Source organism: Coenobita brevimanus, chromosome 75 (assembly GCF_032717465.1).
Source record: "Coenobita brevimanus isolate Jiangsu-jjx chromosome 75, ASM3271746v2, whole genome shotgun sequence".
Lineage (NCBI taxonomy): Eukaryota > Metazoa > Arthropoda > Malacostraca > Decapoda > Coenobitidae > Coenobita > Coenobita brevimanus.
In genome coordinates this window covers 22,328,093-22,344,317 of record NC_137028.1, presented here as the reverse complement: position 1 = coordinate 22,344,317, position 16,225 = coordinate 22,328,093, and the positions used below count along the sequence as shown (strand labels likewise).

Genomic DNA, 16,225 nt, shown 5'->3' with positions numbered 1-16,225 from the left:
CTGATGTGTGACAGGGCTGGGCCGTACTGTGATGACTGCCTGGTTCCAATTACTGTCTACCACTTGCAGGTCGAGTGTGTGAGTCTGGGGGACCTGCTTCCAGAGGTTTCCCCATAGGCATAGGGGGTGGGGGCAAATGGTGCTTACTGCCTGTCTTCCGTTCTTCAAGGAAACTGGCTATCCGGCTGACATTTTCAGATTTATGAAGGAGACGAGCCTCTTCCACCTTTCATAATTATTTGATTTTTTTTTTCGTGTTTTGTGTTATTTATTCTTGGGAACAGATACTGACTGTTCTACTATGGAAGTTTTAACGTTTCCTTTTTTTTCGGGCAATATGACCGAGTTGTTACGGCGCCAAGTTATTATTTAATATTTCTCTCTCTCTCTCTCTCTCTCTCTCTCTCTCTCTCTCTCTCTCTCTCTCTCTCTCTCTCTCTCTCTCTCTCCATCAACTACTCCTCTTCTCCCGGACGACCGTCTTTCTCTTCTCTCCACCATCCCCCTAGCTCTTCTGCTTCCCCTACCACTCTCCCCAATATAGCGGCTAAACTAGGCCAGGAACTCCCCCACCAAGCACAGATTTAAATACCATATGACCGCTTTCTTGTCGAATGCAGTAATTTAAGGGATCTCGATTGGTTTCATGGTGCCTGGAGTCGATTTAGCCAAGAAAATAATGTTTGCTCCACCAGAGAGAATAGGGGACTTTGACCAGTGACTGGTATATGTTACAAGTTTTCTTGCATTATGGAAATCCATATAATAATGAATCCTCGTGAGGTGAAGGCTCTTGAAATAATTAATCTTGAGGTGCTTCAGTAAGAGTCATCAAGGCAATTGACCGCTAGACCGCTATGGGTTTAAGATTTAAGGAAGGAAGGTTGTGTGACCACCAACCCTCGTTACAGTTGTTACCAATGATCATTTGGAACTATAGATACTGATTAAATTTTGTTACCATGCATTTCATTCATAGCTGAGATTCGTTCGTTGATCTGTTACTATCTACATATTCATTATTTGATAATTAAAATGTTACATACAGGTTCAAGGTCAGGTGGTGATGCTGGTGGTGGTGAGGGTGTGGGCTTGGTGGTGGTGCAGGTGGAGGCTCAACCTGCGCAAGTGGACCCAAAGATGGTCCTGCCCGGCGAGGACCTCAGGTTTTATGCCTACGAGGGCGATGGTTCCTCCTCTGGTTCCTTCACTTCCACCATCTCAGGTAGGGATCAAGGTGAGTGTGAATTATATCTCCATAAATGACCGCTAGAAACAACACCAATGAGAAGATTCAAGTGCACAGGGAGTAACAATGGATTTGTGGAAACTATTATTTTGACACATCCATCACTCAAGAAAAGTTGGTATGTTCACTTCCAAAGTATAATAGTCCACGCACTCAGCAAGTGTGTATAAATGTGTGTATTTTATTTTGAACATGATGTAGTTCGGTGGTCACAGTACTTACGTGGATTTTCCGGCATATCAGGTTTGATTAGCAATATATCAAGTGGGAATATTTTTTAACAATATATATATATATATATATATATATATATATATATATATATATATATATAAAACTCAACTTACAAGATTGAAAGATCAGCTGGTCATATAAAAATATAAAAATAAACTTTATTCTGTGCACTTATCTCCAGTATCTTTGCATTACTGAGACAGACATTTAAGAAATGTATTGGGGTTATTTACTGGGCAACCAACCGAACAAAGACTCCTCCTCTCCACATACTTTCTCCTTCTCCAAATATCTTCCTGTCAAAAACTCATGGCCACGTTACGTATAGTAGTTCTGACAATAATGAAACTGTTGTTGTTGCTGTTGTTGCAACCTCAGGTGCATATCTTTGTGAACCCAGTGGACTGCAGTAATGGGCAGCTTCGACCGGTTATTACCAGAGGTCTTTTGCTGAGGTTATTTTGAAGGGCTGTCTGTGTTATGACAGTGTGGTGTATATGGCGATATTTGGAAGGACTGTGTTATAATAGTGTGGTGTATATGGCGATATTTGGAAGGACTTTGTGTTATGATAGTGTGGTGCATGTGGCGATATTTGGAAGGACTGTGTTATGAAAGTGTGGTGCACATGGCGAGTGTGTTTTAGTGTGGAAGGGGGGGGGAATCGCATTGTGGTGTAGGGAAAGTGGATTGTTTGTGAACTATATTCGTATTGTGGCAGGAAAGTGAGGTGGCTGCATCACAGGCTGGCTAGGTGTACTCGTGTCTCTGGGTAGGTTAGCTTCTGAGAGTAGTGGTCATTGAAGGATGCTGTTAGGCTAAAGGTTTTAGGTGGCTATGGTAGCTGTGTGTTTATATATGTGTTTGTGAATAGCAGTGTTGGGTGGACGAGGGGAAATGTTGATTAGATAGCATACTGTGTGTAGTGTTGGGCAATTGTTATTTCTTGTTCCTTTGTGGGCGGGTGGTACATGATGTTACAAGGGTGGGATGGGTAATTAATATCCGTAGATATATCATGGACCTGTTAAATGTACCTCTTTTGTGCAATGTCTTCATAAATAGCAATGTAAGTGTACTCTGTAGTAAGCAACAAACAAAGCAGATTTTTCTTAAGCTGTTCCATATGTCTCCCCTAAATTAAATACATAAATTACATCACTGGATCATGGATTCCTGGACACGGAAAAAAAAAATCACTGTATTTTGCATACATGCTTACATGTGCCTGAAGTTCACATCAGAATTTCATCTTACCTGGGGTTTCATATACCTGGGATTTCAGTTTAGCCTACCTCACAAGAAGACATCTGAGATTTAGGTGATCGTGCCTACCATGAAATGGGACTTCTATTCCCTGTCCATCTGCCTTGAAAGGTGACATCTTGTATGATACCAGTGAAATGGGCAGGTACGTCGTTATGCATGTACAGTACCGCATAATTCTGCGTGATCAAGAGACACATTCTCAAGCAACATCAGTCTATCATGCTCTACAAAATTATAACACAATTACTTTCTCAAAGGGAATACATGAAAACTTATAATTATTACTAGTTATTCCGTACCAGATTGTGAGAGACAAATGCTGCTGAGGCTCCCCAGGTTATTCAGTATGGGTAATACCATCATCTCAAGCATACGTGTTATGTCTAGTGAACATTCCTCTTCTTGTGATAGATGCTTCACTCGTGTACAGTATCATGCTAGAAAAATCTGCATTAGCGATATTCTATGTATAAAGCACTGACAGAATATCATATCATGTTAGAAAATCTTCTGCAAGTATGTTATGGACCCTCTGAAGAATATTTCCACTGTGATGTGACTGACTCATAACTCACTGGTGATTTTGTTAGTACTGTTTAAGTATATTGTCTGCAGCTACCTTTACAATATTACTTCCAATCTAAGATGTGCAAATACAGGGAACTTTTCTTGTATTTGTTATATCCCAACGATATTCTATGGTGGTGAAAGTTGTGTGACGTGGTGTACACGAAACAAACCTTTCTTCATACTGTGTAATTAACTCGTTTTGCTAGCATGTTGCTGCATAACACCGCAGGCCGGGTGAATAAAACTGGTGGGACATATATACCAAGCAGCTAGGGATGCCTTCTATAGCGAGATGAGGAGAGTTGTGATTGAACAGGGAGACGTGGCCGGAAGTGTTAATGAACAGAACAGAGCCCTCAAGACCAACATCTTGAGAGTTACTGATTCAGTGTGTGGATGGACAAGAGGCTCACCAAGACATAAAGTGACTTGGTGGTGGGATGAGGGTTTAGAAGCTGCAGTTAAGGAGAAAAGAAGGCTTTTCCGGGAATGGAAGAAGGATGGTAACAAAGAGGAATACTTGACTGCCAAGCATGGGGCTAGAAAAGAGGTATACAGGAAGAAGTCTGTCACAGAGATTTTTACTTGATAGCCTAAATCGTGTGGAAAGGAAGATATGATTTTTAAGGTGGCAAATCAGATATCTGATTATATGGTTACCAGATACACAGATGAATGGTTTGCTGGGTCACAAGAAACCTTTTGGTTTGTTACTCAGCGCAGTCAACTGAATATAACACTACACTTAGTGAGTGGGTGGTGCCCACATGTACAGTACAGCATGAAATCACTACATACAGTACTTGTCTTATTAACAGTAAGGGGATAGCATTGTACATTTTGTATTAACACTGTGAATAACTTGAACACTTGATAAATATCATTATTCTTCAATAAAAGTATAAATATAACAGTAAACAAAGAAAACATAATTTTTTGTTTCTTCAAGATTTTTCTGGAGGTTTATCGACTCTGATCTTGGGCAGGCAATTTAACGAGGTGATGCAGTACTGTACATGAGACAAAGGTTAAGGTAAATAGGTTACACACAAGGTTGCTAGAAAACATGCACACCAGTTCTTGTTTACATGACACCACAAGATGTCCTTAAATTCCTTATTAACTCTTTAAATTCGGCAATGTCTGTTATCCCTAAATCTCGCTACTTTCATACGATTTAATTCGGCCAAGACAGAGACTTTTCGGAATTAAGAAGTTAGTTATATCTACATTCGTCATTTCAGTTGGGAAGGCTTTTCCTTAGATGGAGAACGTTGTATGAATATACGATAATTTAATATTTACGACATCATGCTTCCAAAACTGTCACTTCATCCCATTTCTTATTTCTCTCTCTTCAATCCTTCCTTCCTCATGCTTTATCTATAATTTCTCCGCGTGTATTGTTCTTATATTACGTATTAAATTCACATATTGCCCATTTTTCTTCTCTTACCTCTCCTCTTGTTCTTGCCCAAGGTCTCCGCGCCGAGTTAGAAGATGAGGATGTAGTGGTGCCGTTGGTTCCAGGCTTCGTGGAGGTGATCGACCTGCTGAAGAACCTACCGGAAGGCCACAGGTCTTCCATAGGCAGTACAGCAGGTGCCACAGTGACCACCCAGGCGCCAGATGAACATCCTCAAGTCAGCAGTGTCGCATCACAAGCCCATCACATCACACCCGAGGCTAGGTCAACTGCACAAAGGCAGCAGGTTCACACTCCCACCACCACCTCATAGTCTCCTGTAACAAAGAGACTGAACACATTGTACAAACATCGAATTATTTATCCATCATCCTGGATTGGACTATCATACATCACATGTCAAAAGGCGACTTATAAAAAGCATAACAAACCAGTTTTTTTTAGAGATAATCATAAGCAAACTCATATATATATATATATATATATATATATATATATATATATATATATATATATATATATATATATAATAAGTTACACTTTGAGGAAATTATTTAACCAATTGCTCTCCTCTGGATGATTCATAAATCATCCGTGCTGGATAAATTCAATTGCTCTCTCTCTCTCTCTCTCTCTCTCTCTCTCTCTCTCTCTCTCTCTCTCTCTCTCTCTCTCTCTCTCTCTCTCACGGGCAGTCATCTTGGGTTAACCTTACTAGCATCAACATTTTTTCCTTATACCATTTCCGTCAGAATCTAAGAGTAACCAAAGCAACAGTAAAAGAATAAACTTCAGAGTAGCCCCGAGGGAACGCAACACCCGTGGCCGCCAACTAGCCTAATGGCGGAATATTTGAGTTTGCTGTGTTGCCTTGATCTTTCACGAAGTACTCTCAAGATGTGTTTGCTTTACTCTTGCCTAGCTCTGAACCCACCAATAAATAAAATCAGGAGTGTTTGAACTGACAGCCTATAGTCAGATTCCCGCCTGTTTGCGGCGGGGGTGTGGCCAGCACCTGTGGGCAATGGTGCCACGTTTCCCCAACTTGCGATGTGAAACGGAAGCTATTTATGTACAAGGCATCACAAATTCGATAAATTCAGATGAATAAAACTTACACTTGTGTATTTTGATGGATGAATCAACAGTAATCTTATTATGCATAAAATATTTATACAGTAACACAGAAACATGGCACACATATTGTACAGTGTTGCTAAAAGATATTGTAGTCACTTTTATTGGTTTTTAGCGTAGTTTTAGGGTGGGTAATAATATCACAGTTATGGATATAAGATAATGAGCCTGAAAAAAGAAGAAATATGCCAATATCCAAAGTAAAAGAAATAATTCATGTAATTCTTGTGAGTGGCAATACTTACACATCCATCTGGCCTAAAATAAATGTCCCAAGGGAGAATGAGGAGATTCAATGTCCCAAGAGAGAGAGAGAGAGAGAGAGAGAGAGAGAGAGAGAGGGAGAGGGAGAGGGAGAGAGAGAGAGAGAGGCATGCATTGAATGCATTGTCGGCATCACTTAATATAACAAAACCAAATTAACAAATGAAAGCACAATTATAAATAACTTATAAAATAATCAAAAGTACTCAGGGTGGCTCACATTTCCCGACAGTAGAGAGAGAGAGAGAGAGAGAGAGAGAGAGGGGGGGAGGGGGGAGAGAGAGAGAGGTCTGTCACTGCCTTTGTATTCATTTGTTCCTTTGTACATACTGCACACACTGATATACATTGTTCCTATTGATGCACATATATCTATACACGTAATTTCTCTCTCTCTCTCTCTCTCTCTCTCTCTCTTCTAATACTGACCACGTGGTAGGTGAATCCAGCCCCCCCTTCCCCTCTCCTCCCTTCTTAATCCCTCCTGGGTGTCTCAGGTCAAATCCCCCTTCACACTTCCCCTTCCCCCTGGACCACTACGTCGGGGTGTATGAATCAGTAACGTAACAAACCTCTCAGCAGACAGTAACTTTGACACTCCATCTACTACTAAATATGACAAAACCAAATTAACAGATGAAAGCACAATTATAAATAACTTATAAAAGAATCAAAAGTACTCAAGGTGGCTCACATTTCCCGCCAGGAGAGAGAGAGAGAGAGAGAGAGAGATAACCGTATAGAAAACGTGGCAACACTGTACACAGGTGCGAGCCGCGCCACGGCCGCGAGCGCGCGCGAGTCCTACTATAGTGACCTTAGCGTTTGACCTTTCCCTGCTGACCTTTGACTGAGTGCCCTCAAAACTGAATCTCTGTTATTTTTAACCTGAACCATTCCACAGTTTAGCCAGCATCGGGAAAAAACGAACTTTTTAAGCTGACCTTACTGTGTGACCCCGAATGTTGACCTTTTTCTTTTTATTAAAAAACAACAGGTCAGACTTGATTAACTCTCAGTCATCAACCAGAGGTTTGATCCACTTCAGAGGAAAAGGTTTTTTTTTTTTTTTTTTTTTTTTTTTTTTTTTAACACGGGTTACACGACAACCTTGCTCTGTGGCCTTAAGACAATTCGCTCTCAAAACTGATTCCCTTTGCTGTTCCCCGTCTCTTAACCTTCCACTAAGTTTCGTTCAAATCAAATCAAAAATGTATGGCGTCCTGGATCTGTGACCTTGGCCTTTGACCCTTCCCTGTGACCTTAATCTCCGACTGAGTGTCCTCAAAATCGGATGTATCAACCTTTCCACATAGTTTGGTCTAAATCGGATAAAAACTGATTAGGTTGAAGTTGCCCTATGACCTTAACCTTTGACATATATATATTTTTTTTAATATACTCCACCACAAACTCCCAAAGCTTCCACCAAGCCTGGTTAAAATCTGATCCAAACTGAGTTATCTTCTAACACATACACATGGGGGGAACTCTGACCGATTGTTCTCAATACTGAGTCACTTCATTCTTGCCTTACCCTCAGCGCTTCCTCCAGGTTTTGTCTAAACTGGATTCAAACTGGCTAAGGCAAAATTGCTTGGTCATAGTTTGTCCTAGCCCGATGACCCTGACCTTTGACCTGTTGTTCTCATTAACGCGAGGTTTTTACACGGGTTGTATCTCCAACCTGCCATCAAGTTTTGTTCAAATCGAATAAAAACTGAGCTATTTTCTTCACACACACACACACACACACACACACACACACACACACACACGAGCTTGACTCATTCCTGTAAAGATACATTAGGTAAGTACAATTAGGTAAGTAGGTAAGTACACACACACATAGCGAGAACGAGTGCAACAATAGTTCTTGAACGCCATGTGTGCTCAATTTTTAGATCAGGTTTAGGTTGTTTTCATGTTAAGGTTAAGTTCAGTTTATGTACAACATAGGTCTAGATTAAGTTCAGGTAGGTTCATGTTAGATTAGCAAGTTGGATCGTTCGAATATTCGTGTTTGTTTACATTTACAGTAGCGGCGTACACTAAGGGGCATTTATTGCAGTTAAAGGTTTCCTTTACTCAATTTTTAATGGTATTGTTAATACGCATCTGCAGCAAAACTACCATTAAGAAATCACCCAAACAAGACGAAATATAACACACTAACTTTGGATTCATCATGAAAGCTTAGACTGTCTGAACATGTGAAAAATAAGAGGGGGGGGGGATGCCAAAAGTCATGTTACATACATGGCAACTATGGATACCAAGGAGCAACATGGATTTCATACTGAATCTGGCCATGAAGATGACAGCATGCGACGCACCTTATCTAATTGTTACCATAATACATCATACGATGTGAGAGGAGTGCAGAGACAAATAACAGAGTGGAAATAGCGTCGGGAGTTTTGACTATTTCTACAGTTCCTCTGATGTAATTTGGGGCTATGCCGTTAAATGTGCAATAAATATTTGATTCAATATTTTACACATTTTTAAAATGATAAGTATCCGATATATTACCTTGCCTTGACCAAGGAATGGCCAGATATATGCCGTTTTTCCATTGGTTAGGTAGACCATACAAGTCACAACTTGAACAAAACCAAACGACTATACAATATTTAGAGAAGCCCGGGCTATGTTGTACCTAACTCCAAAACTTATGTAATGGTATCAGCAAGGATGTTTCTGTAACAGTGGGTGTGGCAGAATAGCAAAGATAGTTTGGGCATATCGACTGCAGTGTGTGTAATTATATGTATGTGTAACATTAAGTTTTTTTTTTTTTTCTGGATTGAAACAGGGATGCGCCATGTCTCCATGGTTGTTCAATCTGTATATGAATGGAGTTATAAAGGGGATACAAGATAGGGCAGTGGATGTTGGAGTGGCCCTAGTGAGAGAGGGCAATGTGTGAAAATTCCCTGTACTGTTGTTTGCAGATGATACTGTGTTGTTGAGTGAAGACGAAGGGGAGCTGCAAGGCTTAGTGGATGAGTTTGGGAGAGTGTGTAAGAAATGGAATTTAAAGGTGAATGTAGAGAAGAATAAAGTTATGGTTTTCCAGAGAAATGAAGTCATTGAATGTACAGTGAGGGTAGATGAGGAGGAAATAAAAAATGTGAGTGCGTTTAAGTGATTGGGTAGTGTGATGACTAAGGATGGAAGTTTGGAGGGTGAAGTGCTTGAAAGGGTACAAGGAAGAAATGTTGCTGGCTCTTTGGAAGCAGTGATAAGAAACAGGGAAGTGAGCACGGCAGTGAAAAAGTTACTACATGAAAGTACTGTGATACCATCTCTAACTTATGGAAGTGAAGCTTGGACCTTGTTGGAGGGACACAATAGTGACAGCAGTGGAAATGAGTTATTTGGGAGGAGCATGTGAAGTCACATGGAGAGAGACTGACAAATGAGGAAATGGAGGAGCGTTGTGGTGTAGATGTGCATGTGATTAGAAGCGTTAGGAGAAACACATCGAGGTGGTTTGGCCATGTGGAGAGGATGGAGAGCGAGAGACTGACGAGGAGAGTTTATGTGAGTGAGGTGGAAGGGCGGAGAGGGAGGGGGAGGCCAAGAGTGGAGGGATGGAATGGAGAGGTATATGAGAGAGGGGGAGTGTGAGCTGGGAGCATGGCAGTGAAATGGCGAGGGACAGGGAGACATGGAGGCGATTTGTTTGTGGCCACCCCTTACGGGATTAAGGCATCTGGCAATAGATAGATAAATTGTTTTCTGTTATGAATACATAATTCTGCTTCTGATACCAACCATGAGACTTTGTATCCAGAATTATCAAAGGTAAGTAGCATGCGCCCATGATTACCTGTTCATTTGGGAACCCCGATTATTACTGATTAGCCGATTTGCCCTTACATGACAGAACTAGCAGAAACTTTATTGAAGAGTACTACAGGAACATTGGACAAAAGTATTGGTAGCAAGTTTTTGGAAACCAGTTGCAAATATTTTATATATATCGTTGAAATATGCATACAGTCCAAAAAATACGCTGGTAACATGTTATGACGATGTTGGTGAATAACGGAGCCTTACTCGCAGCAGTGGCAGCAGTGATATTGTATGAGCTACTTCATCGCCTCACATCTCGTCACTCCGCATCTAAAGCTTCAAAAATCTTCAACACGTTCGTTTCTTCACTGTATTTCTTTCATCAGTATTCACGGACACTGTGGCTTGTTGTCGAGTTCGCTCTGCATGTGTTCTAATTACGTATGACAGCAGCAACAACCTTCACTCCCATCCCCTTCTAAGTGTGTGTGTGTGTGTGTGTGTGTGTGTGTGTGATCATTACTACCACATACAGGCCACAACATGTCGCCTACCAAGCTACCAGTATATGTTTGTAAGATATTTGTGTTTAGGGCAATGCCGTCATAAAAGTTACTGCTAACATTTTCCTTTTCGTGTTCACGACACTTGACAACATATATGCCTAAGCTGTGTTTGCACCCTATGAGAAGGTATATGGACACCATCTGTATATACAATATAGTACTGTCACCGATAAGTAAGGTAAATTTTCAATGGTTGATGTTGAACTCCAGACATGGGATATTTCTATGGCAATAGATCAAATTTTCTGTTCATTAGTAATGGTGAACATATAACTGTTTTGTATGTTTAAATACTGCTTACAATAAACGTGTTTATAATACAGAATTACTTATTTATTCCCATTCCAGTAATGAAGACACAATATGTAACAGAAATAATCTTAGGCTACTTTTTAACCTCTCCACTACGAAACATACTGCACATATTAAGCAGAAGAAGACTGCCTGTACCTTGCCAAAATGACATGGACAAGATTCCATTGAAGTACTGTCGTAAGCTGAAGATAACAGAATATGCTATAAAAAAAAAAAAAAAAAAGGCTTCCTCGTCGTGAAAGGATTATAGGGCTTGTCACTTGTCTCAGACTGTAAAGCATCAGTCTTATTACTAGGTTCGAAACAAATCCTGACACAAGAAAAGGCAACTAACTTGATCATTACCTTTTTATGACGATACTCGATGACTCACAAACTTGTAAGTGATAGGTAACGACCACAGCTACAGCATTCTGGTACCTTTTCTTGGCTTTATGTTTTCAGTACAGATGACAACAACAACAACTTTCTCGCCTTTTTACTTGTGTCAGGTATATCTGACCCTTAACAATCCAAGTGGCGTGATATCAAGTGTGGTCTGTGGTGTTCTAGGAACTCAGAGTGAAATGTTATCTCTCAACAGCATTCCCGTCTTGGTTTGAAGCCTGTGCCAATATTTATCGCGTTCAACGATTCAGCACAAGCCAGTAATATGATCTGAGCCAGGCAACTAGACACCTCTGATGTATGATGAGGGTTAGACTTTTTTTTCTTTTTTTATTCTGTCCTGTTTGATTCGTCACCTTGCTGGTCACTCCAACTCAACCCTTCACAAGCCGCCCACACGCGAATTAGCGAATCATACCGGAGTACGGTGGTGATACTGAGTGTAGTGAATGGTAAAAAAGCTCTGCTGGGGAACCAGGCCATGGTCACAGCCCTCTCACACACTCGAACAACACCTAACCGATACATGAAAAGTTACATAACATTCTCACCTCTGTACTCCAGAACGCCTCCACCTAGAGACATGGGGACATTTGCATCGGCGGGAAAAGAGTGGTGAGTATTATGGTTTTAACTGAAAATCCTAGGTGGTCTGGCTGCTGAGATATAATGGAGTGAAGATATGCAATTTAGTTGAAGAAAACCCATAAGGCCCGATGGCTTGCGGCATAATATGCACCGAGTATGTGGTTGACCCAAACTCTCCAGGCACCCTGTTTACTTTCTTACCATTATTTTTGATGTTTTTCTAATTCTTTTTAAATGAAAACTTTCATTTATATTTTCACCACGCCTAGACTATCCTATCTATAATATACATCCTCATATGGCTACAACCCATCACCATCCCATCCAATCCTTCCCATTGCCACCTGCCCACCCCATTCATTTCTTGTCTTGTAAATCGATTTCCCACGAGAAACGGATCAGTCAAGTCGAAATCACTGCCAAAACAACCTCACGTACAACGTCTGTCTTTGACATAACCTATCTGGTCAGTCTACAACTCCTTTATTCACAGAACAACATAATACTGTCATATTCTCCCTCTCCTTCATGCTCCACCACCCACCACTTTTCCAGGCCATGCCACCCTTACCTCGTCTTCTGTCCATTTGATTTTGTAATGAAAACACTCCACCTGGCCTACCCCGCCACCTACACCATGCCATTCTGTCCTGCTCATTCTTACTTTTCTACCTTTCTCCATTTGGTGCCGTAGAGGGACGCCTTTATATAGTGGCAGGTGGCTCCATTGCCTGGTTATACAGACGTCCCTCAACTCTCTTCCTATCCCCGTAATAAAAGGATGGCTGTTTGCAGGAGGAAGGCAATTTCAGCCTGCAGTCCACTGGGTTCGCGTCCAGATGAGCCTGGGATTACAACTGCTGCTACTACTACCACTACAACAGTACCGCTGCACCTAACCTGTCTCCTCATGAACATAAAGAAAAAAAAAGTTTCAAAAAATCAAAAATCAAAAACATTTGGAAGGTTATGGGTGACGTTTGTCACATGGCTTTATTGTTCTTGTTTTTTTATGAAAATCAGTTTAATCTGACGGGCTTCATCTCAAATTAAGTTATGATATTCATTACGATGGAGTATTTATCTTATTCATTATCTCTCCAGATTATTTTATTTTACTTTGAAATTACGACAACAGATGACATCACGACACCCCCGGGAGGCGACCTAAGTCTACTAATACCAAGTCGGATCACTTCCATCTAAAACGGGTCCAAGCTGGCGCATGGGGCGGATCATCGGAGTGACGTCAGCTTGCACGAAACCCAAGTTCAGTTGACGCCTGACCGTGTGGTAAGTGGATGTATGATGCACTCTCCAGATCATGACACATTTTCAGTCCGAAGTGAGGGAAGGGACTGAAATGTGTGAAGGAAGGCGTAGGGGTGTGAGGGAATCCACTGCAATGTTATACAGTTAAACTAGTCCACACTTCTTCCCCTCCTTCGTTTCCTCTTTTTATAAATGTCTAATTTGAGTCTGCCCTTTTATACATTTTCTGTTACTTAGTCCGCATGACGTCACACACAAGCTACGCCTCCCTGCGCACTGAGGGAAAGTGAACCGACTTGGTACTAGTAGACTTAGGAGGCGACAATGGAGGGGTAGACAGGGTGCGCACGACGTTCGTGCTATATGGACATAAGTCCCACAGAGCCGCGAGCCCCTATTCCCCAGAATGCACCCGGCGTGAACACCTCAGTCCGGGTGCATTACCCCTTCACCGAATCAGCCTGCATCAGGATTGGGGTGGAGCTAGAAAACTAGCTCTAAGCAGCACCCCAGCGACGGCCCCGCGCACCTAAGGCAACGGCTTGTAGCTGTGCCCCTGCAATGGCCTGTAGCCATTCACCTGTGACGGCCGGTAGCCACACACCTAAGGCAATGGCCTGTAGCCATGCACCTGTGACGGCCAGTAGCCAAGCACCTAAGGCAATGGCCTGTAGCCATGCAAAAGCGACGGCCAGTAGCCGCTCCTGCAGAACCCATGATGGTCGGTTGCTGCATGCGGAGAGAGAACGGTATGCCCTCTCTCCTTCTGCAGTTTCCTTGAGAGGCACGACACTGGTGATGACTAGCAGCCACACCAGCAGGCAAGGGACGGCCTGTAGCCACTCTTCGCCTACACGTTGCCCCTCATACGGGACTTCAGCGACGGCCGGTAGCCGTGCCCGCAGGCAGGTGACGGCTGGCTGCCGCACTTCACTTGCAATCCTGTCAGGGAGTCGGGTCCAGGTGACAACCAGCTGCCGCACCTACAGGACAGGGATGGCCTGTAGCTGCCCTCCTCCCGTTCCCCAAGGGACCTCGGTGACAGCCAGTAGCCGTGCCAGGGAAGGGCGCCCTAAAAGCCTCTCACCCCCTACAACTTCCCCACCTGAGGGAGACCCCTGTTCGAGCCGCCCCTCTGGTGGCAGAACAAGTCCCACCCTCGGCTCCCCTACCAGAGCTCCAGGAAGAACACCTCTCAATCCAGGATTGGTGGAGAGGACCCATCTTGACCCCGGGGTAATACTCCATCCAGCTGGCACCAGAGGGAAACTCACGCCTGTCGAATTCCTGCCGCCCACAATGCTGCAGTCCTACCCTGATGGCGAAGCAGCAGGAGCGAGACCACAGCCAGCGGGCCCTCCACGCCGACCCCAACACCCCGGGGTGTGACCTCTCCAGTCCGGAGGAGGAGCGACGCCCTTCCTGCACCAGGTGCCTGCAGGAGCGCCTTCACAGAATTTAAGGCCCAGTCCCAAGGGCCAGACTCCAGTGGCAAGCCTCTCCAGTGCGGGGCCCTTCAACACACCTGACCGCAGCCCATCCCGCAGGACTACGCCCCCACGGATAGTCTCGTGGCCCCTCACCGAGAGCGCACCTGAAGGGGCGCCACCAACACCGGGCCGCCGCCTGTGAGCCGCCGCCCCCCCCCCCCCATTGTTGGCTCGTTCCCCTGCCCCATATCCCTATAGTGACTGTGATCTCTCTCCCTGCCCGCGATTGAAAGTGAAAGTGACTGCCCGAGCGTCTAGCACAGGGACAGTAAAGTGAAAGTGACTGCCTGAGTACTGTATGAAGTACGATGACAGTGGTAAAGCAGCCAGAACATAGTGAGAAGTAAGAATGACACCACCAGTGCATACCGCGGGACGGTATGCACTGGTGGTGCATACCGTCCCGCACTAGAATGAAAGTGTAGTCACAGCTCATCTCAAGAGCAGTGTCTGTTTGTCTGTCTGTCGGTATCCTCCGAGATACCTTTAACTTATGAATACCTGTCCATTCCAGTGACTTGCTTTTGGACAAAGTCTAGCTTCCTGTATCCATAATTTGGTAATGTACGTGTAAGGTTGTTGCTCTGTGTTTTATGCGCTGCTCCTCTCATACTGTGTCTAAGCTCCGATCTAGAAAGGGAACCCAGCTATACCTTGGGCATTATTAGGACGGGAAGCCGACCTAGAAACGCTTAGCACAACATATTTATTAAAGCATTCTAGTAGGGAAGGAGTTAAAAGACTGCATCTAACCCCTCAGTTCGAAAGTCTCTCTCGAACTTAATAAAATCACCTAGAGACAGGGAAATTATTATTATTTTTTTAAATACGCCATCACATGGAATGAGTTTAAGGACTTGTAAGCCATGAATGGACCTGAAGTGACTGGACCGAACCTCATTGTCCTTAACCCAGCAGTTCGAGGACGTATTTTTCAGTTTAGTCTTTGTTGCCACCAGACGATTTTTATCACCTTCAGAGAGGTCTTCCGAATTGCGGGGGTTAGATACAGCCTTCAGTTTATTCTGCCCACCTAGATATCCATCGTAAGTTGAATCAAACTGTGTGGCAGTAATAGAATTAATAATACGTCACCAAGTTGAAAGACTTGCAGTGCCTTCGCTGTATCAAGAGTGATCAGCTGACGATCAAAGGAACTGGAATAAATACAGCTTTTACTCGGTTGGCCTGGCGGAACCAGAGAAGATGTGGCAGAATTTCTCTGAACCTGACCTGATCTAAGTGAATATGCCTTGAGATAAATGGGTATGAAATGGTTCGACTGATTCTGAAGTTACCAGAATAGAATCTGAATTCGACTGAGTTCATGTGCTTTGACCAAGCTGCACTAACAGTTGCCTGAATGGCCAGGAACAAACATGACTAACCTAAAGTGGACATGGAACCCGACTTGATCTTAATCCTGAAGTATTCTGAGCTGGCATTAAAGACCTGGGATTTATTGACTGGGTGGTAATTGATGAACTAATTAGAAGTAGCCTGAGCTGACCACTGGAGTAACCTACTTGTACATTGCAAAAGAAAATAATGAGCAATCTCAATTATTCTTCGTCTGATGGTTATGCCTTTGCCGGGGTGATGCTAATATATTGCACAGGGTATCCATAAATTATTCATCTGGTTTTGAAGCTTA

The 16,225-nt window shown here is 43.0% G+C and overlaps 1 protein-coding gene across 1 annotated transcript in view; it reads left to right on the top strand.

Moving 5' to 3' along the window:
• The window catches only part of LOC145408089 (putative neural-cadherin 2), a 171,596-nt gene extending 166,535 nt beyond the window's left edge, over positions 1-5,061 (top strand). The window contains exons 29-30 of the mRNA XM_080278896.1: positions 1,108-1,225; positions 4,802-5,061. Coding sequence (XP_080135022.1) covers positions 1,108-1,225; positions 4,802-5,061 — 378 coding nt within the window. The remainder of the gene's footprint in view (positions 1-1,107; positions 1,226-4,801) is intronic.
• The last annotated feature ends 11,164 nt before the right edge of the window (positions 5,062-16,225 follow it).